At 35.8% G+C, this 24,656-nt stretch overlaps 2 protein-coding genes and 2 pseudogenes across 2 annotated transcripts; 2 read left to right on the forward strand and 2 right to left on the reverse strand.

Annotated features, from left to right (window-relative positions):
- On the forward strand, positions 1 to 4,142 carry LOC148847404 (shikimate O-hydroxycinnamoyltransferase-like). Its single transcript, XM_088947965.1, has 2 exons — positions 1 to 808; positions 3,101 to 4,142. Exons 1-2 carry the CDS (start codon positions 398 to 400, stop codon positions 4,010 to 4,012), a joined length of 1,323 nt encoding a protein of 440 aa, XP_088804091.1. The 5' UTR covers positions 1 to 397; the 3' UTR covers positions 4,013 to 4,142.
- A 4,188-nt stretch (positions 4,143 to 8,330) lies between these two features.
- Positions 8,331 to 9,743, forward strand: LOC148847405 (anamorsin homolog pseudogene; annotated as a pseudogene).
- Positions 9,744 to 10,012: 269 nt separating this feature from the next.
- On the reverse strand, positions 10,013 to 11,028 carry LOC148847406 (RmlC-like cupins superfamily protein). Its single transcript, XM_088951679.1, has one exon. The coding sequence runs from the start codon at positions 10,989 to 10,991 to the stop codon at positions 10,320 to 10,322; it is 672 nt and encodes a 223-aa protein (XP_088807805.1). The 5' UTR covers positions 10,992 to 11,028; the 3' UTR covers positions 10,013 to 10,319.
- Positions 11,029 to 15,757: 4,729 nt separating this feature from the next.
- On the reverse strand, positions 15,758 to 17,068 carry LOC148847407 (uncharacterized; annotated as a pseudogene).
- Between the last annotated feature and the right edge of the window lie 7,588 nt (positions 17,069 to 24,656).

Genomic DNA, 24,656 nt, shown 5'->3' on the forward strand with positions numbered 1-24,656 from the left:
GATTATAGCAGATATGGGCAACTATTCGTCTGTCCTGTCAACTTCTTCCATTACACAGCTCAGCTCTGTGCCTTTGTCCCCCAACTCTCCTCTATAATTTTGCCAGTGAAAGTGAAATCATACAAATTCCAAAGGTTGCAAGCACGTTTTTCAATAATCTCTGGGGTTGCCCAGAACTCTTGGACATATACCCCCTTGCCTTTACTAAACTAAATGTTTCTCCAACTTGAGATGCTTCCCCTTCATTGAAACTTATTCTCTTAAACTTTGCAATAATTTCACCCATACTCTTACATCAGCCATGTACGACTGTTTCTTCATACCAACCTAATTTGAGAGAGTCTTGTGGCAATTGTTATTCTTGATTATTGATTCAACGAAATTTTCCGCTCACAAGATGATAATTAACATGAAAGAGTCGACAATGGTGCGGCCAGCCGAGTCTACACCGGAGCAGACCCTATGGATCTCTAACGCGGATCTAGTGGTGCGAAGAAGTCACACTCCCATTGTCTACTTCTTCAGGTCCAATGGTTCTGCCGACTTCTTCAACCTTCATCTCCTCAAGGAGGCTTTGAGCAAGGTTCTTGTTCCTTTCTATCCCATCGCCGGAAGGTTGAACGGAAATAATGAGGGTGGTCGGCTCGAGATCAACTGCAATGGCAAGGGCGTTTTACTCGTTGAGGCTGAAACAGGTTCCACTATCGATGATTTCGGAGACTTCTCTCCTACTCAGGAGCTCAGGCAGCTCATTCCAGTGGTGGATTACTCCCAACACATCTCTTCTTATCCTCTCCTTCTGTTACAGGTACACTTTACATTATAGAAGCAAAGCAATTGTAGTTGGGGAATTTAGGGGTGCAAATCAGGCTATAGTTGATTGGAATTAGATCATCAATCCAAAGAATTAGAACCCTAACCATGACCCAACTCAAATTACAACCCCTAACCCCAATCAACCGATTGGGGTGTTCATTATATGGTCCAACTGAAATTGGCAGTTTGCTTTGGTCTGTGAATCTCTCTCTCTATCTATCTATTTATATATATATAAATAAAATTGACCATAAGTTCTTAAAATTATATTATTCTAACCAAATTTGATGCTTACATAGGATACCATTATCAATGACTAAAAGATTTTGCCATATTAAAAGGCTATATTTGTTATTTATGCAGGGATAAATGTTGGTTGGGCTTTCCAATTGGTTAAAGTCCAGTAAAATGGCTTAAACAGGATTAGAAATCACACCAAAATAAAACAGTTTGATTTGATTTGGTATGAGCAAATCTCTAACCATATTTTACTGGTTTGGTCTGAATCTTCTCCAAACCACACCGAACTGGACCATGAACATCATTAGGTGTCCTAATATCTATCCAATAGTACTTCTCCTACAAATTTTATATCAAATTCTTAGAAAAAAATAAGGTGTTGTATCAAATTCAGATCATGCAACTTATATACCAAATCAACCCAGTGATCCAAACCATCAGATTAATCTCTTAAGATTAGTGATTTAAGTTCAATTATCCAAGTGATGTTCTGAGGCTCTATGCTATCAAAGTGGTCTCTTTAAATAGTGAATTAATCATTAACCAATCAATATTTCAATTGATGTCAACCATTCAATTGTTGCATGAAATTTTCTAAAATAAAATTATGTAAATAGTGTATTAGAAAAGGCCTATAATCTATAAGTAAAAAATATGCAAATGATATATCAGCTTAAATTGTTTACCAAACAAACTTAAGTTTGGAATGTCATTAGATTTTAGCAAAAAATATCAATATATCACTTGGATTAATACACTAATATAGCAGACTGCTTTAATGGTCCAACCTCTTAGGTTGATTTGATACACTTTTTATGGCCTTGATTTAATTTGTTATATGTGGCATATTTGGATGGTTCATATTAATTCACTGATATTAAAGACCATTTAGAACACCTGGATCTTTGGATTAATTTGATACACCATTTCGATGGTTGAGATTCATGAACTGATTTTTTAAGAGCCTTTTTTATGGTCTAAAGACACTCTAGTTTAGATGCCCTAGAGTTTTTGGAGATTTTAATGCTTTAATTGCAAGGCTTAGATTAATTGAAAATTTTGCACCTCACTTTCTCCTCCCTCCCTTCCTTTCTTTCTTGGGAATGAAGTTCTATTTCAGCTGATTCTAATTTTCATTTCTGTCTGAACCAAACAGATTATGGGAATAAATTATTCCTTATTCCAATTCTGAAAAATTTTGATGGTATAGATTAATCTAAGTAAAAATTTTATTTGGTACTTCATTTTCGTGGCTGTATTTTATGTAGTTTTTTTAATTAAAAAAAAAACTATTATAATGACTATGATTAGTGAAAATGAGCAATTTTGTGACTGATTCGGATGGTTGGACCATTCAGCCCAGAAACTGGTGAATATATACCGCTTTCATTTCAATCCCAAAGCTTTATTTTCCCAAAAACCATTGACCCAGAAACCAGATCAATAATTTATTGACCCAAAAACTGGTTATCAAAGCGATTCTAGTTATGAATGGGTTTTTAAAACATTTAGGCCTCATTCGCTTTTTGGTAAGTTATTTACCCGGGTAAATGTAGTTACCTGGGTAAGTTTTTCCTGGGAAACACTTACCCGGGTAAATGCATTTATCCATGTTCTTTTATTTTTTATGTAAATAAAGTAATGATCATTTTATCCATAAAATTCCATTATTAAAAGGGACATTTTTGTCCCATTCAAGTATTGGTAGTTTTCCCCCTAGGTGAGTATCACTTATCCGGGTAAGTGATACCCAGGAAAATAAACTTTCACTAGTCCCCACATAAATGTGAAAAAAAAAAATATGAGATTCTTAGTCAATGGGAACCAAAATCCCATTGACCAACTTTCCCCTCTCAAAATCCAAAAAAGAATGCCTCCTTAGGAATATACAAAGTTTGAGAAGGGAATGTGACAAAAAGATTATTTTAAGTAATTTATTCTAAATTTTTATTTCCTTGTAAAAAGCTTACAACTATCCTAAATTTTTATTTCCTTGTAAAAGCTTACCGCCTGAACTCTCTCAATTGTCCCAATTGTTATATAGGTAACTCGATTCAGGTGTGGTGGAGTATCTCTTGGAGTGGCAATGCACCACTCCCTGGTGGACGGAGCTTCCATTATCCACTTCATCAATTCATGGTCTGAACTGACACGTGGCCTCCAACTCAAAATCCCACCCTCATTGGATCGATCCCAGCTACACGCGCGTCACCCACCCACACCTGCCTTCCACCACATCGAGTATCTTCCCCCTCCATCCATGAAAACCCCCACATCCCAATCCGGTCCCACCCACGTTGCTGTGGCCAAGCTCAAGATCACCGTTGATCAAATCAACGCCCTCAAGGCAAAGGCCGAAGAGGATAGCAACACACTCAACTACAGCTCCTACGAAGTGCTCGTTGGACACGTGTGGCGCTGCGTGTGTAAGGCACGTGGCCTCTGTGATGATCAAGATACCAAACTCTACATGGCCGTTGATTTGCGGTCCAGGCTGCGGCCCCCACTCCCTCAGGGTTATTTCGGGAATGGAACCTTGGTAACTTCACCCATTGGCGTGGCCGGTGACCTCCGGTCCAAGCCTCTGGCGTATGCTGTGGGAAGAATCCATGATCAGCTGATGCGGATGAACGACGAATACCTCAGATCAGCCATTGATTATTTAGAGTTACAACCTGATCTAACGGCCCTCGTACGTGGGGCCGATACATTTCGATGCCCTAATATGGGGATTGTGAACTGGACTCAACTACCAATATATGATGCAGATTTTGGATGGGGCCGGCCCATATATATGGGCCCAGCTACTGTTCTCCATGAGGGTATGGCATATATCCTACCCAGCCCAGCCCAAGATGGGAGCGCCACATTGGCCGTTTCATTGCAATCGGATCACATGCAACTCTTTGAGAAGATATTCTACCACTTTAAGGGACTAAGGATATGTTATAATTAGTTCTTTAACTATGTGTTTTTAGCAACAAATTATTTTTGCAAATCTTGTTTTTTGTTCCAGAGTGTCTCCAAAATAGAGTTCAATCAAATTAGTGGATGCCATTTGGGTCTAGGGATGGCAATTTTTCTCATTTTCTTTAGGATTTTGAACGCCAACCAAATGAAATCAGGATGGAGACGGTTTCAGAAGGAATGGGGGAGACCCGATCTACTTCTCACACAAATTTCACAGTGACTTTCAATTGTACATTGGTAACATCTTCCATATTTTATGTTGTTATTCATATGAAGATGTTTTCAATACATGGTGGGATCTGTAAGGTTAGTGTGAGGTGCGTTTAACGAGGAACAAATCCCAATTAGGAATGGAGATAGAGTATTTGGGATACCTGATCGGGAACAGGAACAAGGATAGGGAGTGAAAATACTGTATAACTTTCATAATACCACTATATATATTGGACAAATTTCAACTTCTATGTTATCTGGATGACTAATATTGTTAGTTAAATGCTAAACAAATTCATATTAATATTTTTTGTTCTTTTAAGTAAACCTTTTTTTCCAAGGAAGCTTTTAATTAAAAAAGAATCAGGGATTCGAATCCCCAATGAGCAACCCACATCTATTGGGAATTCAGGATGAAATTTTATTTTTCTCCTCGATAACGATCAAGACTAGGAACAGCAAGTTATTTAAAAATCGGGGTTAGGGATGGGGAATATGATCCCTGTCCGGTTGCCAATCTTACTTGAATGGGCTTGGGTTAAGCATATGTTTAGGTTTCATGGAGACTAGAATCAAGTACTTAACTTGCACCCCTAAACCAAACAGAATAACATCAACTAGGAGCATTCATGATTTAGTTTGGAGAAGATCTCAGACCAAACCAGTAAATTACGGTTTGAAAAATTCTTAGACCAAACCAAATTATATTAGTATAGAAATTCTGGTTCCTAATATAGTTCGGGTCATCCCATTGTATTTAACCCAATTAGAAATCCCAAATAATATGAATTCAAATATCAAATTAAAATATTAATAACTGCCACCTATCCCTATTCTATAAATTACATTCATATTTTCTCAAATATAAACAACTTTTGAACATCATATTACAAGTTAAAAATTAGGGGATTTTGACAACCACGCTCATTGCTATGTATCAGTGTGTAATGACTTCTCGTGAACGACTAAGTATATGTTTGGAATCGATGCTACAGAGAAAATGGTACTGTTGATGCATGGCTTGGAGGGTGTCTTTATTTTTGTTTGGAATCGTTGCTGCCAGGTAAGGCGATTTCTAGAGCAGCAGTAACTTTTTTTGTTTGATACCATTGCTCCAGGAAACGTTTTTAGCACTGATACCCATTATCCAATGCCACATCAATGTCACATCATTGCCCTGATGGCAGCAATGAGCTGCAGCTCCAGGAAACGCCAAATTTGACATTGCTCCAAGCTATGACTTACTGATTTCGAAGCATGACTTGGAGCATCATTTTTTATGAAAAAATGGTTCCAAACAAATGCTCGTTTCCTGGAGCACCATTTTTTCCAATGTGGCGCTGATCTAGTGTCATTGCTCCAATACTTGAGATCAACCATTGAGTATTTGGAGCTACAACAGTACTGACGGATCTGACAGCTCTTGTACATGGACCCAGCCCCGCAAATCTCAGGGTTAGGCCTGGGCCTAATACTTCAGGCCCAACCCCAACCCACAACTTTTTTTTTATAGTCACATTGTTGATTATATTTGCACAAAACTTATAGGCCCAGAATGAGGCCCGCTCGCCCGGCCCAGCTCGGCCCATTATCAACCCTAACTGAGTGAGGAAAGAAAGTTCTAGATGGTGCAGAGAAAAATCACCTCATCGTCTTCTTCGTGGACTTCGCTGACTTGGGCTAGTCGACGGTCGATCTCCGACTATTTTACGCCGTTACGAAAGGTAACTTTGGATTTGCACGGCTGCACCCCATCCGACTTGCACAGTCTAGCAATTTTTTATTAGTTTTGAGCCTTTTTTTGTTCCGAGGAGGGTTTGAAGATCTCGTTCCACCGGCCATTGCCATCTTTTCTCGCTATTTCATCGGTAATAATAGCTATCTCAAACTCATCTACGGTTGGTGAACCATTGTACTTTAAAATATGATTGATTTATTTAGCCATTTCTCTTAGCTCTCTATTTTTGTTCAGGGAAAAATCGACGATTGCTTTTAGGTTTTTGAATTAAGGAGCATGCGACTATTACAGTTTCCTTCTTCAAACTTGTTAGTGTAAGGGGTATTTCTATCTTTATACTTATATTAAGGTTGTTGATCTATAATATTATGTTAGAACTAGTGTTCCTTACTTAAATAAGGGCACATATGTCTTTTTCATTTATTTTAATAATAAAAGCACATGTTTGGCCGAATGGAAGTTAGGTTTTTTGACTTCCAGTTTGAACCAGACTTTCTCATTTTCTCTCTCTTTTTCTTCCACTTTTCTACCTCTCTCTACATGACTGATCTCAGACAAATAGAACTCCAAAGTAGGCCGAATCATAACATGGTACCAGAGCTACTTGAATCTGCCTAGATTTCTATTCTCTATGCACCCAATCTAGGGTTTCTCTTGATTTTCCTACATTCAACTGGAGATAAGAGAAAGGGCTGAAAATGAATGATCGCCCTCTTCCCTTGGTGGTTTCTATGCCTCCAGTGGTGTCTTGTGTGGTCGGTTGTTGTGGTTTCTAAGAAGCCCTCCCCTAATCGATGAAGAGAAGAGGGTTTATATGTGTGGTGCAGTGGCTATTTTATGTGGATTGATTTTCTACTTGTGTGGTTGTTCATTCAATGATAAGGTAAGAGATTTCTATGCACGATTTCTATTATGGATCAAATAGGAAGCATGTTTCAGATCATATGCTAGGGTTTCAGATAGTAGTGTGCTAGGATTTATGTTGTTTTTGTGTATTTCGAAGGAAGAGTTGTGATCATATAGTAGTGAGATTTCAGGTAGTCGTAGGCGTAGGGTTTGTGGTGTAAAGAGTACAATTTTCAGTCTCCTTGAGCATGGTTTGGTAGGTTCAGTGAGGTGGTAGAGAAGTTTGGTATGAAACAGTGCCGAGTTGATCATTTTGTATTCAGTCATGACTCTCCGAGAGGAAAAATAATGTTGGTGGTGTATATAGATGATATTGTTATTACCGAGAATGATAACATGAGTATTGACAAACTAAAGACTTGTCTACAGGAACATTTTCAGACAAAGGGCCTTGGTATACTAAAATATTCTTGGGGATAGAGGTAGTGAGATCTAAGTATGGTATTAATTTGTGCTAGAGGAAATATGTGCTTGATTTGATGGAAGAAACAGGCTTGTTGGGTGCTAAACCAACTAAAACACCTATAGACACAAATACCAGGCTAAGCAGTGATATGGATGAAGTGTTTGAAAACCCTAACAGATACCGACGACTTGTAAGTAAACTAAACTACCTGACTATTACTAGGCCAAACATCTCATTTGCGGTTAGTGTGGTAAGTCAGTTCATGTAGAAACCTCTGATTCCTCTTTGGAATGCAGTTCTGAGAATTGTGACGTATTTAAAAGGGGCTCCAGGTCACTGTTTGATATACAAAAGTGGCAAAAAACTTGAAATAGAAGGGTATTTGATGTTGACTGGGCCGGTTCTATGTCTGATAGGCGGTATACCACAGGCTATTGCACTTTCCTGGGGGTAACCTGGTGACATGGAAAAGTAAGAAACAGACAGTCGTGGTAAGAAGTAGTGTAGAAACAGAATATAGGGCCATGGCGCATACTGCTTGTGAATTAGTGTGGCTAAGGAACCTTCTACAGGAAGTAGGGTACAACATCAATAATCCAATGAAACTCTATTGTGACAATCAAGCTACAGTTCATATTTCTTCTAATTCGGTATTTCATGAAAGAACCAAGCACATTGATGTTGACTGTCACTTTGTGAAGGAGAAAGTGTTGAATGGAGAATTAGACACTGCATATGTTAATACAGGAAATTAGTGGGCAAAATTATTTACAAAAGGGTTGAGTCGGGGAAGAGTGGACTATATACGTAACAAGCTGGGATTATATGATATATACTCACCAGCTTGAGGGGGAGTGTTAGCGTAAGGGATATTTTTGTCTTTATACTTATATTAAGATTGTTGATCTGTAATATTATGTTAGAACCAGTGCTCTTACTTAAATAAGGGCACATATGTCTTTTCCATTTATTTTAATAATAAAAGCACATGTCCGGCCGAATGGGATTTAGGTTTTTTGACTTCCAATTCAAACTAGACTTTCTCCTTTTCTCTCTCTCTCTCTTTCTTCCACCTTTCTACCTCTCTCTGCGTGACTGATCTCTGACAAATAGAAATCCAAGGCATGCCGAATCATAACAAAACTAAAAAAATAAATCTAGGGTTTGAGAAGTTCTGAGGTCTTTTAATTGCAGATCACGTTGTTCCTCGTTGCTTGCGGATAAAATCGTCGTGATTGTTGCTAAGATTGAGGAAAGACCAAATATGGATGCAATTAAAGGGGACGTGCTGGCGCTTACAGATCATGTGATTGTTCCTGCCAGTGCAATTTCAGCAGCAATTAAGGACCTTGAGGGTGAAGAGATTGGACAACAAAATGACCCCCTAGTCATCACTCAAGCTTCGTCCTTCAAAGAGTTTCCGATTGAGTCCTTCTCAATGGATCTTTTTGTCTATATTTCAAGAACACTTGGACCAGATAATCGGTTGCTTGAGGAGATTCTCAGAGTGTTGAAACCTGGTGGAACAGTCTCAGTTCAGATTTCTCAGCCTGCTGCAGAAAACATGGATAAACCAAGCACTACTTTGGAAGGGAAGTTACTGGTAGCTGGATTCCTGGAAGCACAAGCTGTTCAATTGAAACCGTTCATGCAGCAAGAAGATATTCAACCACTTACAATCAAGGCCAAGAAGCCTTCTTGGAAAATTGGTTCATCATTTTCTATCAAGAAAATGAAAAATTTTGCCCAAAATCAAAATTGATGACGATGCAGATCTTATTGATGAAGATAGCCTTTTGACAGAAGATGACCTGAAGAAACCACAACTGCCACCTGTTGGCGACTGTGAAGTTGGAAGCACTAGGAAAGCTTGTAAAAATTGTACTTGTGGGCGGGCTGAGGCAGAGGAGAAGGTGGAGAAGCTAGGACTGACTGCAGACCAGATAAATAACCCTCAATCTGCATGTGGCAATTGTGGATTAGGAGATGCGTTCCGGTGCAGTACATGCCCCTACAGGGGTCTCCCTCCATTCAAGTTGGGTGAGAAGGTATCACTACCTGTGAATTTCCTGGATGCTGGCATTTAAACGTCGAGGAACAAGTTATCGGCAGGATCATGTTGCTGAGATGGTTTCCGACTGTGTAGGTGGTGTCAGAATCGGTATGTAGTTCTGTCATCATTTGTCTCAAAATTCAACGGATTCAGATAATAACCAAGTTCAATTGCCCTGTGAAAATTCCTTGCTATTGTGATGAGCCACCCATATTGGACAAAGGGGAGAAACCAAAGTTTTATCAACAATTTTTGCATTGTTTTTGATAAATTAATAGTTATATAAAAAATTCTGAAATTGATGTAGGAATCAGAAAACTGATTTATTTCTCCAGTTTTTGCATTTTGTGTTGCTTGTTGGATTCTTCTTCTTTTAGGAGGAGCTAACACTCTCTATACAAGTTTTTTAGTATGACCCACCAAGGTCACTGCTAGGACTGTTGTGATGTTTCTTGAATGTCAATCATATAAGGGTACCCATCATCGATTTAGAATCTATTTCTAAAACATCTCAGAACCCCTTTACAAGTTGTGAACTAACTAACAACTTCAATAACCTATCGAAAAGGAAAAAAAGACTGACAACTTCTATAGATGGATCTGTTAGCCATTTCAATTAGATTAGCCTGATCTCTTTAATACCTAAACTAAGGATTAGAATGCAACAAAATTATAAAGAAAAGAGGAAGTAAAATTCTATATTATTATCATCACTACCATCATTACCAACTCAGTTACAACATATGCAGTTATTTACCAGTTCCTTTAGCTAAGGAAAATTCTTCTTTCAAGAAATAGAGAAAGAAAGGTTTAAATAAACCATGATTTGAAGTATGAACAAGTCCCAATTTGTTGAATAAAAATAATAAGACAAAAATCTTTTATCCTCCACATCTAGTCACCTAATTGAGGACCAAACAAAGAGAAATTTGAAGTGTTCTACTCCCAGTCTCCCACTTCAGAATACACCTAAGCTCTTACGGAATGGGGATGAATTTCCTCCTCATCACACTAATCTGCCTTGCACTCAACCCAAAGGCCTTCCCCAAGAGCTCTTCTTTTATCCCCGACCCAAAAACTGCTGTTGGAATTCTTTGCAATCCAGGGTTTTGGCTATTAAAACTTCCAAGAATTGTTGCAGGTGAGTCTCCGATGTTCATTTGGAAGTGAACCAGACCTCTAGGAAACACCATTACCTCTCCTTTCTCAATCACCTTTGCAAATACACGATTGGAAGAATCGACAAAACCAGAATAAACCTTGCCCTCTACTACATATGCAAGCTCAGTCGCTCTTGGGTGGAAATGGGGTACATTTATGCCCCCAACGTCAAGATCAGCTCTCACAAATGACATCCCAAGTGTGTTCAGGCCTGGAAAGAGCATGGGGTTTACCGAAATGGCTGAGAAGCCGGTCTTTTTGAAGTTTCCGGCAGTTTTTATGCCGGAGAAAACAAAGTCATCTGGAGTGGCCTCAGACGAGTTCTTGCAAGGGAGGTTGGTGAGCCGGGTGGATCCTACTGAGCTAGGTAAAAGACTGGAGTTTGTATTGGGTATGCAGAAATCTTGAACCGGATCAGGGTCAGAGGCCAAGGTTGTATAGCAAGGGAAGAGAAAAAAAACTAGCAAAGCAGTCACGGTTGGGAACATTTTCTTATACTCCTTTCAGCGATAGCTTCAGACTACTAAAATGTTGGAGATGGTTTCGTATGTATAGACTTGTAAAGTGTTAAATTACTAAAACGCCCCAGCCTTTCATATATGCATGCAATTCCTTAAATTGACCAAACAGAGTGAACAAGCATCATAGAATACGATGGCCATATTTAATCTCTTTAAAAGACCCCATCAATGTGATGCCTCCATCCATTTGTTGAAAATGCATGGTGATAATTGACCTTTTTAACTAATTAGTTACTTCTATTTACCAAAAAAACCTAGTTACTTAGTTCTTAAGAAATAGTGCGACTAAGGGTATAAAGAATTACGTCATAAGGGCAATTAGAGATCAAAAAAAGAGTACCCCTGTTAGACATGGATATGATGTGAGGCAAAGAATTTAGGAACAGTTTGGTCATTTAACAATATTCGTTGCTCGCTAGCTCGCTAGTGCGGGTTGGAATTATTAGCTCCACCTCATCTCTTATGTGTCGTGTTGTCTTCTAGTAGAAAGTGGGGTGATGTGATGATCTTGAGTGAGATGGAATAGTATCAAAAGTAGGTGTGAGTGCTGTCTTATCCTCTCATACTAAGTAGGAGACGGAAATTATCTTACAAGTGATGTGATTATTCTACATGCTTAGGTCTCAAGACTAATTGAGAATCAATCCTCTTAGTTTTTTTCTTTTTGGAACTTGTCAAAACGCTTCAACAAACCCAGTTTTTGAAACCTGTAGGCCCTAATGTGTGATTCCTTGGAAATTTTAGAAAATGTTAAAAAAAATTGTAATAAATAGATAAGACATTCTATTTTTTTTTTCTTTGGTAGTTAAATAAGACATTCTATTGTGAGTTCTCCCCATGTATGAATTGGGATTTGCTCCTCACACCGATCTTACAGTCACATCCCACAGCGGAAACATCCCCATGGATAATAATAATGCAAATACAGAGATGTTTTCAATGTGTGGCCCGACATGCTGTGAGGTCAGTGTGAAGAGCAGATCGGGACTCCCCATATTCTTGGTGAATGAGATATATCTTGCAATTTCAGCCTGCCAGAAGTATGACAAGACCAACTCACCTAAAAGTTATAAAGACAAGTATGTGGATTGGCTGCATGTTCAATAGTAAATCTATTGATGTAAAATAATAACGAATGATTTTCCTGATTTTTCTCGTGCTTGCTTCAGCTGCGAATGTGACTTTTGAGGAAATCAGAAGGAATGTCGTGATGATATCAACAAATGGAAAATGATCAATTATTCAATATGATGAAATGAAATGATAATGGAAAAAATGAGAGAAAATGGAGAAGGGAAAAAGGCTCAAAACAAAAGGTTACACTATTACTGTTAGAGGATTTCCATTCGTCTTATGCTCACAAATGAACATAATCAATAGTCTCCAATCCATCCAAAGATAGAGAGTTAATAACCATGGTTCAAAATATTGATACACCCATGTGTTTCAGTAGGGATATAATGGTACTAAAAATTCACCGTTCAATGCCTTTTTTAGTTTTATAAGATGTAACGAATGTATCGTATCAATACTTTGAACCTTGTTAATAACCAAACAATGAGCTTCTTAAGGCATCACAAACTCATAAGCTCTACATTGATGATGCAAAAAGGCACCCCTCGTATTCATAGTATGGCCATAGTTTCATTAAACTGAAACAATCCTGAAAGGGTCAAATGCCTAAATCAAGATATGAGAGAAAAACCTATTCAAGGTAAATAGGAAAATTAGAGGGAAATGAAGTTTAACAAGATTAGAGAGCAGTGTGTATGGCCCTTGTCTGGAGTTCACTGGAAGTTGAATCCACCAAGGGGATCAAAATTGTCTTTGTGAAAAAGGTAAGAAAAATGCAACGAAAGGATAATTTAAGGAACTGCAATTTTGTGATGTGAACAACACAACAACTAGATTTTAGAAAATCAAAGTAATTTTATGAAAATTGAAGAAAACAAATAAGGAGAATTTCCAATAGTATTATGAACATATTTCTAGGGGGGTAATTTTAATTTGGTATAATTAAAACGCCAATACCCTAGAAAGAAACTCTACCAAATTTTCTTCTAGGTTTTGAATGAAAGAAAGATTAAACTTCAAAATTAGGAATTTAGGATTTAAGGCTCACGTAAATCCTTTTCATTTTCCCAAGTTACTTTAGATAAAGTTGAACCTTTACCTGAAGGCTCACGTAAAAAATGAAAATAAAAGGAAGGAAATCAAGAAAAGGTAAAGAAAGCAATTTTAAATTAAAACAAAACCCTAATTTAAATCTGATTTTTTTTTCTTCTTCTTATCTTTCACTCTTTCTCTTTTTGCACTTGTTGAATTTTTAAGAACTGTTTGGGAATTTATTTTGGACGTTTAAAGTTAAAGTGTCAAAGAGGCAATATTTTTTTTTTCTCGGAAGATGAGAGATGCAAAAATGGAGGGCCCCTATTTGTAATTGTAGTGTTGGATTACCTGGCGAGACTTGAGGTATCTCTAATAGCAATATCTCAAGTATTTCTCTCATAGAAGTGACATTTAAATCTCCCGAATAATAATAATAACAACCTGAATTTTTTGAAGTTGGCGAGACTCAAATCCGACAAGATAGCGAGATGTTTCAAATCTCCCTAATTACTGCAGCTCCAAAATAAAACAGCAAACACGTCAAAATTTCTGAGTTTGGAGAGATTTGAAATGGTTGCAACTCTCTAGGTGATCTCAAATCTTGCAATAGAATCATGGTTTTTAAAATCGGACTGTCGGACAGAGAAAATCTTGCAATAGAATCATGGTTTTCAAAATCGGACTGAACCATTCAAATTGTTCAATGGTTTGGCTGTTTTTTTATTTTTTTATCAGAATGAGCCATCTGTTTGATTCGAATAGTCAGACCGTTCGACCTGAGAACCGAATCCCTGACCAATTTATTATCCGGTTCAGTTTTAAAAACCTTGAATAGAACAAGCACTCATAAACTGCAATGCACCGATCCCTAGATAAATGGGTACAATTTTACAATTTTGGTGATTTAGGGATGATTTTGAAGGCTACCAAATCCAATTAAATTATTGAAGTTCAGACAGGAATAGGTTTATTTAAATCCCAAATCCCACATAATCCTAAAGAACTTTAAATTATATAGATTGATCTGAATAAAATGAAGTACTATCCATATCTAATATAACTAATTTCAATTCCAATCCAATACGGTTATTGCTTAATCAAATATCACAGTTGAACTCAAACAACTTGGACTCAAATTGGAATGGGACTGAATCCAATCCATTTGCAGCCATAAGAGTAACAAAATTCAGCACTCTCATACCTGCAACAGAAAGCAATTTTAATCTTAGTTTTCAAAATAAAAAATGAAAATATGGGTGCCCATTTTAAAAGTACTAAGCAAGGTACAAAATATCTTAACCAATTGGTGCTAATTCTAGAGACCAGTTTTTAAATCCACTGAAATACCAAGTTTTAGAGTCTCAATCGGAGCTCAGGCAACCCAAGTTTAGGCCATACCCAAGCCTTATGGCCCAGGCCCAGCCCACAGCCCAAAAACCCAGGCCAAACCCATACAGAAAACTCAGGTTGGGATCACCCAAGTTGCACCTCTACTTCCATGCTTGGACACAAAGCATTTTAGGACTGTGGATGTGCTACAAGCAAGAAGACATGTAGAACTGGTTACGAAAACCAATCAGGACTAAGCAAGTTAACTACTGTATGTCCGGTAATAGTATAGATTGTTGGTGTGTTTACTCGATCTGCTACAACCACACAACTGAGATGTGCGGTTGGAAGTGTCTTGTGGGTACGCTGGCAGTCTTGTAGGTAGCCTTGTGGGTAGTAGCAGATCAGGAAGCTTACTTCTGACTTCTTTGAAGGTATAGCATAATCGAAGATCTAGAGTCACTTAGAGGGGCACCTTATCTCTGTTATGACGAGGATGCCCTCCAGCAATTGGCAAATACAGAAGTCCAGTCTGAATTAAATTCTTAGAAAGTTGGGTCAGGATAACCAGCTGAAGATGCTAAACTGAAAATCTTATTGCTTTGGAAAACTGAAGATGGGTAGATCACTATACCCTTGAAAACTTTATTACTTGATGATGTAATAAAAAGCTTGTTTTAGGCTGTTGGAAAAGAATTTTTTATGGGTCCGTTTTATGAATTCAAGGTATTTGAAGTCTTAACTCTTTAACACTTAAGTGTTGTCTCTGTCTCTTAGAATGCCTTTCATCTCTGGAAAGAAATATTTTAAGTGAGATGCTTCTTTCTGTTAGCAAATTGGTCTAATCAAGGAAATGATAAGCTGGTTTGGAAAGAAAATTCTAATAGCTTGTTCACTATCAAATCTACATGGAACTTATGGATTTGAAACTTCAGATATAGTAATTTTTAGTTGGGCTTGTTGACATATATATGATTTCATTTATCTATCTTTTATGGTAATGAATTTGATCTATTCTGTGTTGATATAGTAATTAGGTGCCTTTGTTCCCAGGTACAACGCAATGGCGAACTGTGAAGCATAGGTTGAAAGAATTGTAATATAAAAGAGAAAAGGGTACCTTTCTTCTCATTTCTTTTCTTACATTCACTCACACACTCACAGACTTAGACAACCCTAAAACTAAGTACTCTCAATAAAAGAATATTTTGATTCGACTAATAAAGACTTCTATACACAAGTTTGCTTAAAAATCACCACAGGAGGCTCTCTTCTTTATTTCTTTCCACGATCGATCAATGTGCTTCTGCTTCAGGTTTCTCCTTCAGTTGCAAATCTTCAAAACCATTCAGAATCCCAGAGCTTGTTTGTGCTGCATTCATGGAACGGCGTTGCAGAGGCCAAGTCATCCAATCTCCACGCTTACGGACATGATTATCTTTTACCTCCACAGTAGTTGATATTTTCAGTGATCTAACTATCATGTCAACATCACTTGTTAGTGCTTTTATCCTTCTGAACCCTGCAATAAGATCAATAGGAGCCCAGCCTTCATAATCCATCTTGCCCCTCAGGTAGAAATCATTCACTAGGTTCTGTTCACTGCATTAATATTCTATCTGCTTCTGTATTTTTGTGCACAGTTCAACTTCGTGGTGAGGAAACCTATGCAGAGGAGGTTCTTGAGGATATGGTGGTGGTCCGCCATTAACAGCTTCCATAAAAGGTCCATAGTATGTATCAGTAAGTGAAAAGTAAGCATTATTATAAGACCCATACGAAGGCATGCAGACTAGAAATGGAGGGGGAGATGGAGGAAGAACATTGGCATAAGGAGGATTGACAATTGCAATCGAAGGAGGGAAAGAATGCCGAAGAGGTGGCGATGGCGGTGGTAGTGGCGGTGGCGGTGGCGAAAGAAACCCTATGGAACCATTAGCAAATCCATGAAACAGTTGATGTGGGTTCTTCGGCTGGTGACACGTATTTGAATAAGTCTAAATATTCTGATTACAACGAGACCAATTCCCCCTCTGATTATGAAGAAACCCCATTGGAGAAGAATGATAACCATACCGGTTATTGTGATGATTGAAGGGCCTCAATGAGTTAACTGGAGCTGGTGTAGGATATGACGATTTAGTGGACGACAGTAATGAAGTGACCTTTTGGTCAGATACATCAACTAAAGCGGAAAGTTTGAAATTCACACCAGAAGAAAACTCTTTATCACTGGAGGAAACCGTCGCACAATCGATATCGGTAGAAACGGGCCCTGCATTGATATCCAAGAACTCAGTGACCATTGAAGCCAGACTCTTGCTAGGTATAATCTCTTCCTAAGATGATTCCGGCAATTCACCCTTGGGATGAGCTTTTGGGGAAGAAGAATAAGAGAGAGCAAGCTAAGACAAAGTATTCAAGGCCAGTGCGGTTTCAGAATGAGGCTTAGACATCCGTTTTCAAAGATTATTGGTAGGGAAGCTCTGCTGCTGAGGATGGGGATTAATGGCAGAATCTGGGGTCATTGAAAATATCTCTGTAGAACCCGAAACGAAGTTCTCAGAGAGAAAAGGTAAAAACGACGAAGCAACTGAACTGATCATTATTATTTTGAATTCGAGCGAATTGAGAATCTTGAGAATAGATTCTTCTCTATATAAACCATAAAGGGAGAGAAAGGTTAAAAGAACAGCAAGTCTACATAAACCGTAAAGGGAGAGAAAGATTAAAGGAACAACAAGTCTACGTAAACCGTGAAGGGAGAGAAAGGTTAAAAGAACAGAAATCTCACTTCGCATTGAATATATAGTGCGAACGCGATAGGTGCGATTACGAAGAAAAAATATTAATAAGAAAATAAAAAAAGGGTAAAATTTAAATTTTTCACTAACTAAATATCTTAAATAATAGAATATTAAAATAGCTAAATACTTATATAACAAAATATTTAATATTATATAATAACTTTAAAATAAACAAAATTCAAAAAAGTTGTTTTTTAAATATTTTATATATTATTTAAATATTTAAATAACTAAATATTTTAAAGAATAAAGTATTTAACCTAGATAGCTTTTAAATAGTAAAAATAACGAAATTACGTTATAATAGTATAAATTAAAATTTTACAGATTATTAAATTCAATAACTAATTAGTATTTTGAAATTTAAATAATATTATTATTTAAATAACTAAACAATATTGTAAATAACTAATTTCACTTATATCAATTAATAATTATAGAAAATAACTTTCAAAAAAATTAATATTTATTAAAAATAATTTCAAAATCTTAACCTATATTTATTATACATTTATGTATACTAAAATTATTATTTATTGTATTTCAGTAATTATTTATTGTTTGTTGTGATAAATATATTTTCAATAATTATTGGAGACTAAACTACTACTATTTAACTTTTTAAATTTAATTTATTGTATGTATTGTATTTTTGTTATATTTTATTGATAAATATTTATTAGAGATTAAACTTTTATTTGAGATTACACTATTTATTGACTAATTTAATATATATTTTTGTATTTATTGTATTTTTATTAGTTATTTATTATATTTTCATTATCAATATATTTTCAATAATTATTAGAGATTAAACTATTGTTGTTTATTAGTGACTAGACTATTAATTTAGCAAAAATTAGGAGCGTTCATGGGTTGGAATGATTTGGTTGCAGGTGGTTTGGCCAACCAAATCAACTTCGTTAGATTGGGGAGTTGGTCACCCAAAATCGATTGTACATTAGTGAAAATTGGCCAATTTGGGTTGTACCGATTTGGCTTGATTTTCGATTTGGTCGGTTGGTTCAAAAGATTTAAACTAAAAAATTAAATTTAAATATTATGTTTAAATTAAAAAATTACAATGGTATTATTAAAAAATAAATTTAAAATCAAATTTATTATATAAAATATTTTAGACTAAGAAATATAGGAATCTTCTCACTTTCCTATATTAAAAATTATATTTAAAATATAAAATATTAATATATATCCATGGTTCAAAGTATCGATACGATACGCCCGATACGGGGCGTATCGTATCGTATCTTTTGGTCTCGATACATCTATTTACAGGTATTTCGAGACCCTCAAATATTTCACTAAAAAACATCTTTAAAAATCAAGTTTTGAAAAAAAAAACATTGAGTGGGCATTTTTTAGTACTGATACAACCTTACTAATACACAGGGGTGTATCGATACTTTGAACCATGTATATATCTATGGTTGGATCATTCAATTTTGGTCGGCTTACAAATGGCCAAAGCGAAACTAATTAACCCAACCTAGTCGGGTTGGGAAATTGTTGAACCAAAGCCGATCGAAAATAATGAAAAACCGATATACTTAGGTCGAGTTGGTCGACTTCATCAGTTTGATAAACAACCCTAGATGATATTAATTATTGTTATTTTTTGAATTGTAAAAAAAATATTAAAAGTAGTATATAAAATATAAGTAACTATTAATTATTTAAAAAGTTAAAAATATAAACCAATTGTATATTCTTATATGTTTCTATTGTTTATTCAGTTAATAAAGTCCATTTTACCAAAAAATATAGTGAATTCCATTTATAGTTTGTTATAAGTAAATTGCAAAGAAACCTTATCTGTAGTTATATTATGTGGTTACACAATTACCCATGAACTTTTATTGGCAACTCATTTCTAACATCACAGTGGAGAGTGCACTACTAAGTGTTTAGGATTAAAGCTTTTGTGACTCTTTCAGTGCCTAGTTCAATCAGTGTAGAGAACATGGTTTTTAAAACCAAACCGGTTAGGGGTCCAGTTAGCAGTTCAAATGGTCCAATTGTTTGACTCAAACGGTCGGCCTGTTCTGACCAAAAAAATAAAAAATTGAAAAAGGTCAAAACCGTTCAAACGGTTGAAATGGTTAATAGGCTAGTTCAGTGATTTGCTGACCAAAATCAATGGTTTTGGGGAAAAAAGCGGTTTGGGGGGGAAACGGAGTCGATCAGGTGACCGGTTCCCGGTTTTTCCGATCCAACCATTCGGTCCGGTCTGATTTTGAAAACCATAGTAGAGAAGCAAATAAGCTAGTTGATTTTCTTGCTAACCTTAGAATTAATGAACCCTCTTCTTATAATGTTACGTACGGCTTATGATAATTGATAATGGGTAAGAATGGTATGCAATCACTCGCTGCCACGTGGACATCCAAAGCCACCTCAGAACACCCTGATATCTAAGATGGCAGGAAAACGGAAAAGCACCTGTTGGCAATGCGGCTCATGCCAGCGCTACTCTCTAGCTATCATTCTACTTCCCTGGCTCTCAATTCTCTTTCTCTTTAGCTCTTACAGTTCGGTACTAACTTGATTGTCGGAGCTCCTTAGTCTAGGTTCACTACCTGGTCACTCTAACATCTGCCTTCTTTGCGGACTCGACCTACACCTCATCCAACTCATCAGATCGGTGTAAATTGAGCCACATCAATAATAATTTTAGAAAACTGGTTTTAGGAGATCAAATTGGTCTCCCTATTTTTCAGGTGAGAGTGCGTGAAGAAGAGCTCTGTAGGCCGGGGTTTATTGGGGCAAAAGGCGGGCTATGCCATTCCCTGTTGATGTTATGATGTGATTTATAAATTTAGAGTCTGTTTGGTTTGTAGGAATAGGGTTTGGAATCGGAATTAGAGTGATTCATTCTGATTTCAACTGTTTGATTGGATGAAATCAGGATCCCATTTTCATTCCTGGTGGTATGGCATTTCCTTCTCATATGAGAGTAGTCATTCCCTCCCCCTCCCCCGGGAATGAGAATCTATTTCAGCCAATTCTAATTTTTATTCTGATTCTGATTCTGATTCCGATTTAAATCAATGGACACTTAATTTAACAAATTTTTAAGGTGGACGCCACTTCACTTTGAATAAATTAAATTTATGGGTAAAAAATAATCTATGCTATATATATATGTAAAAGTGAAGTTGAGAGTTTGCTAGCCAAAGGCTCAGCCCAATCTCAAGACTCAATCCAGGAAAAGGAAAACCCAGCTGCTGCCCAAAGACCAATAATCCACATCCTAGTTGTACCTGCACAAAAGATAAAAGATGGAGTTGGAGCAGGTTGGGCTTGCTTTGAGCCAGTACAAAATATTGAACCCCATTTAGGACCTCATGTGTAACAATTATATAATAAAATAGAGGAATAACCCAAATTGAAGATATCTGAGTCAAGCACATTTAAAAAACACTTGGGCTGGGTTCGGTTTGAAAGAGAAAGTGGGAAAAGGTAGGAAATTTATACATGGTTTGTACAGGTTTTCCTACCTTTTTCTTTCAAATCAAACACAACATTTTGCTCACTTAAGCTAGCTCAGTTTGGAGAGAGTGTAAACATAAGGTTTACGATATTACAATATATATAGTTATACACTGTACAGTTCATTTCTACTTCTAGAAGCTATGCTGTTTGGTTTTACTCTAACAAAATGTATTTTGATAATTGAAGAGCAATATGGATTGCTTCTCTTACTCTTCATGCCTCTGCAGCACTGGTACTTATTTGACTTATGGGTTGGCCTTTGCTTTATTTCATTGGTTATATTCTTTATTTCAAGTTTTACACAAACATTAAACCCTAAGCTTCATACCCCAAAAAATTCACACTCATAGTAAACATTAAAGTGGCATTGATTATGCAGAAATATAAAGCAAAAGATCATAGGAAAGCAACAAGTTTTCAACAAGCTATTTAGTAGCTAAGCATGCATGTTTCACTGAAAAGAAAAATTAAGAAATAATGAAACATAATAAAGATTTCACTACATATCCACTATGGATGAATAAGTGAAACCAAATTGGAAAATGGAAATTAAATACTAATTTTTTTTTTTTGAAAGACAAATAAAACTAAAATGGAATCAACTACAAACCCCAATTTATGTGGGTTTTGTCACTAAAATTCATTAATAATGGATATCTGTGAAAGCATTATGAACTAAAGAGAAATGCACATATGAAAACACAAATAGACTTCAACCTCAGAGAATAAAACATTTTTTCCTCTTAAAGATTAGAGCAAATACTGAAAACAGTGGAAGCTGACATATATGATGAAGAAAATCTCTTTAATTTGTGGTTCAAGTAGAGATAATGTTTACATATCTAAATATTTTCCAATGTGTAAACATTTTTCCAATTATTGGTGTAACACCTTCACAAGTGTAACGCAATCTCAAATTCCTTTAGAGATCAATATAAATAAAGAACCAAGGTTGTGTTAGGTTTGAAGGAAAATGTAGGAAAAGAAAGAAAAATATAGGGAAACATTTACAAACTTTATATAGTTTTTCTTACCATTTCCTTTATTTTCCTATCTTTTCCTTCAAACCAAACATAGCCTAAGGGAGTGGAATTGCACACGTGGCAGTTTTATTTGTTTTAAAAAACAATATGATACATATTGACAAACAGTCAAACACCCCCTCAGGTCAAATTTTTCATGTTACACTTTACGTGCTCTGAAATTGATTTTGTAACCAAATTGGATGGTTAAACCATTTGGCCATTAACATGTCCCTTCTCCGGTCCCCAAAACCATGATTATCTGGTCATGATTTTAAAAGACTTGAGACTCGAGATGTGAAGCATAAACCTTGAAGTGAGGCACATGAAAAGATGTAAGCCTCAAGAACCGGTTACAATTGAGTTATTTAATAGAAAAAAGAAAATAGTTTATGATTTTTAACTAAGGCTGTGTTTGGTTTAAAGGAAAAGGTAAGGAAGGAAAAGATAGTGAAACCTTTACAAATCTTGTATAAATTTTTCTGCCTTTGCCTTCCTTTTCCTATCTTTTCTTTCAAACTAAATATAGCCTAAGTGTAAAATATATTGGAGAGTCACTTTAGTAATTATGGGCCAAATAAAAAAGAGAAACATGAAAAGCCAATAGGGCAACTAGAATTCTAATTTACTATTGGGGTTTTTGAAGAGTTCAATGCAACATGGGCCAAAAAGAACCCTCACTCCTCTCTCCTCGTTCTTGGTCAAAATAAGTGGGTTTCTTTCCTTACAATTCTACACTTTTGGTTGACCAAAAATTTAGATTTGTTATTTTTCTCTATTTCTATGCAAGAAAGTACTATCTCTCCTATTTTCACCTCTTATTTCTCTTTCGGATGAATTTCATTTCTTTTTATGAGGTTTGCTTTGCATAGATTAAACCAGAAATTTAATATCAATTATTTGATGATTCATTAAATGATCCCATTAGTGAAACAAATTTTGATGATGGGGAATTTTTGACAACCTAAAAAGTTATGATTGGTCATCTGAACAATTTGAGAATTTGGGGTCTCTAAACTTGGAACATAGAAGCTTTAACTAAGCTTCCTTTTTTTTATATTTGAAGCTTACATCTCACTATACCTTGGGGCATATCCATCACCTTTGTGGGTCATTACACCTCAACTACGCCTTTTTCCTTCTAAAATCTTGTATCCAATTGCCCAATTAAAATGCCTAATTGACCATAGACCATTTGACTATTCAAATAACTTGGTGGTTTTAATCATCTTTAACATCTAAATGTATTTTTCCATTCCCATGAATTGCCTATTAGGCATCTTCAACATCCCATGGAGCCATGGTGCAATGGGACATACAGATGACGTGTTAGCAGGGGAGAACATCATTAACACAGTAGTTCATCACATCCCTAGAGAAGGAAATCTTGGGCTATCAAGCATGAAAAATGAGTTCCGATCTAAGAATGTCCACTTTGTGCAAAAAAATACCAAAGGTTAAAATTGTATCAAGTCTAACCCTCCCAAGATCCCAAATAGTTTGAGACCAACATTATGTAGTGGCCTTTTTTACATCCCTAGAGAAGGAAAACAGCAAGAATAGTAATTGGAGATAATTGGCTGCATGCTACCCCTAGAATTGTGTAGCTCTTCTTCCTTGTACTACCAAAAGAGATCCAAGGGTATTTTGGGTTTTTTGCCAAATATTATGTTATATACATACGGAAACCTTCTTTCTATGAGAGAGAGTTACTACAAGATTCATATGATGGTAAGTTTCTGATCGAATGTGCCCCTTTTCTAGTAAGAATAGTCTTCATTGTTGTTTTTCTTCTCAATAACTTAAATAGTCGAATCAGTTGAAACCCTAAAATTCTTTACTTTGGTAATCGAACCCTAACGGAAGTAAAAGGAAAGAGAGGAAACATCACCATACTTAAATCTCATAGTTCCAATTGAATTATATATTGTTATAACCATACTTAAATCTCATTGTTATATCACTATATTTTTCCTTAAAATTTTATTAACCATTATCAAAAGGAAAGAAAAGAAATACAGGAGAGGACATATCCAGTCTTGCCCCTAACCTGAAATACAAGATTCTCACCCAAACAAACTCAACCCAGCCCCAAGTACACATAATCTCCATATCTATAGCAGACATTTGATCAAACAAATTGACTAAAAACTTTAATCCTATCTTTGGTAATCAAACTGTAATGGTAGTAGGGGAAATAAAAATAAAGAAAAAGAATCACAAAAAATACATTTATGCTTGTAGTACCAAGATCTTAATAATGGAGTTACCTTCTCTACAAATATGGGTTGGCATTGCATTGGTATGATTTTAACTGGCCGTTTTTTTTATGAATAGGATTAGCTTTTGGGTTGCTCTAAAAAGAAAAAAAAAGTTTCTAACTTGCTTTATATTTTTTTTGTTTTTCCTTTTTGAGGTGTCAGCGGTATTCGAAAATCCGATTTCGAATTTGATATTCAACATAATCGAATTGAATTTAGACAATTCGAATATTTAGTTGGTCAAATTTGGATACTATATTCTTACCGAATAAATCGGACTCAAATTCGGATATGACCTGATTCAATTCAAAAAATATCCAAATTCAACCGATTATTTAATTCTTATATATAATATATAAAATATTTTATATAATTTAAATATAATAGTTAAGTTATATAAATAATTTATATATTTATATACTTTATATCAATAAAATATTTATTTTATCTATTTATTAATTATCTAAAGTAATTAATTAATCAAATCGAATATTCAAATATTTAATCGAACTCAAATTCGGATATTAATTTTCAATATCCATCGGATATCGGATTTTCTAATCGGATTCAAATTCAAATATTACCTGATCC

The sequence above is a fragment of the Nelumbo lutea genome, chromosome 6 (genome assembly GCF_056320005.1).
Source record: "Nelumbo lutea isolate HS-2025 chromosome 6, American lotus-T2T, whole genome shotgun sequence".
Taxonomy (NCBI): domain Eukaryota; kingdom Viridiplantae; phylum Streptophyta; class Magnoliopsida; order Proteales; family Nelumbonaceae; genus Nelumbo; species Nelumbo lutea.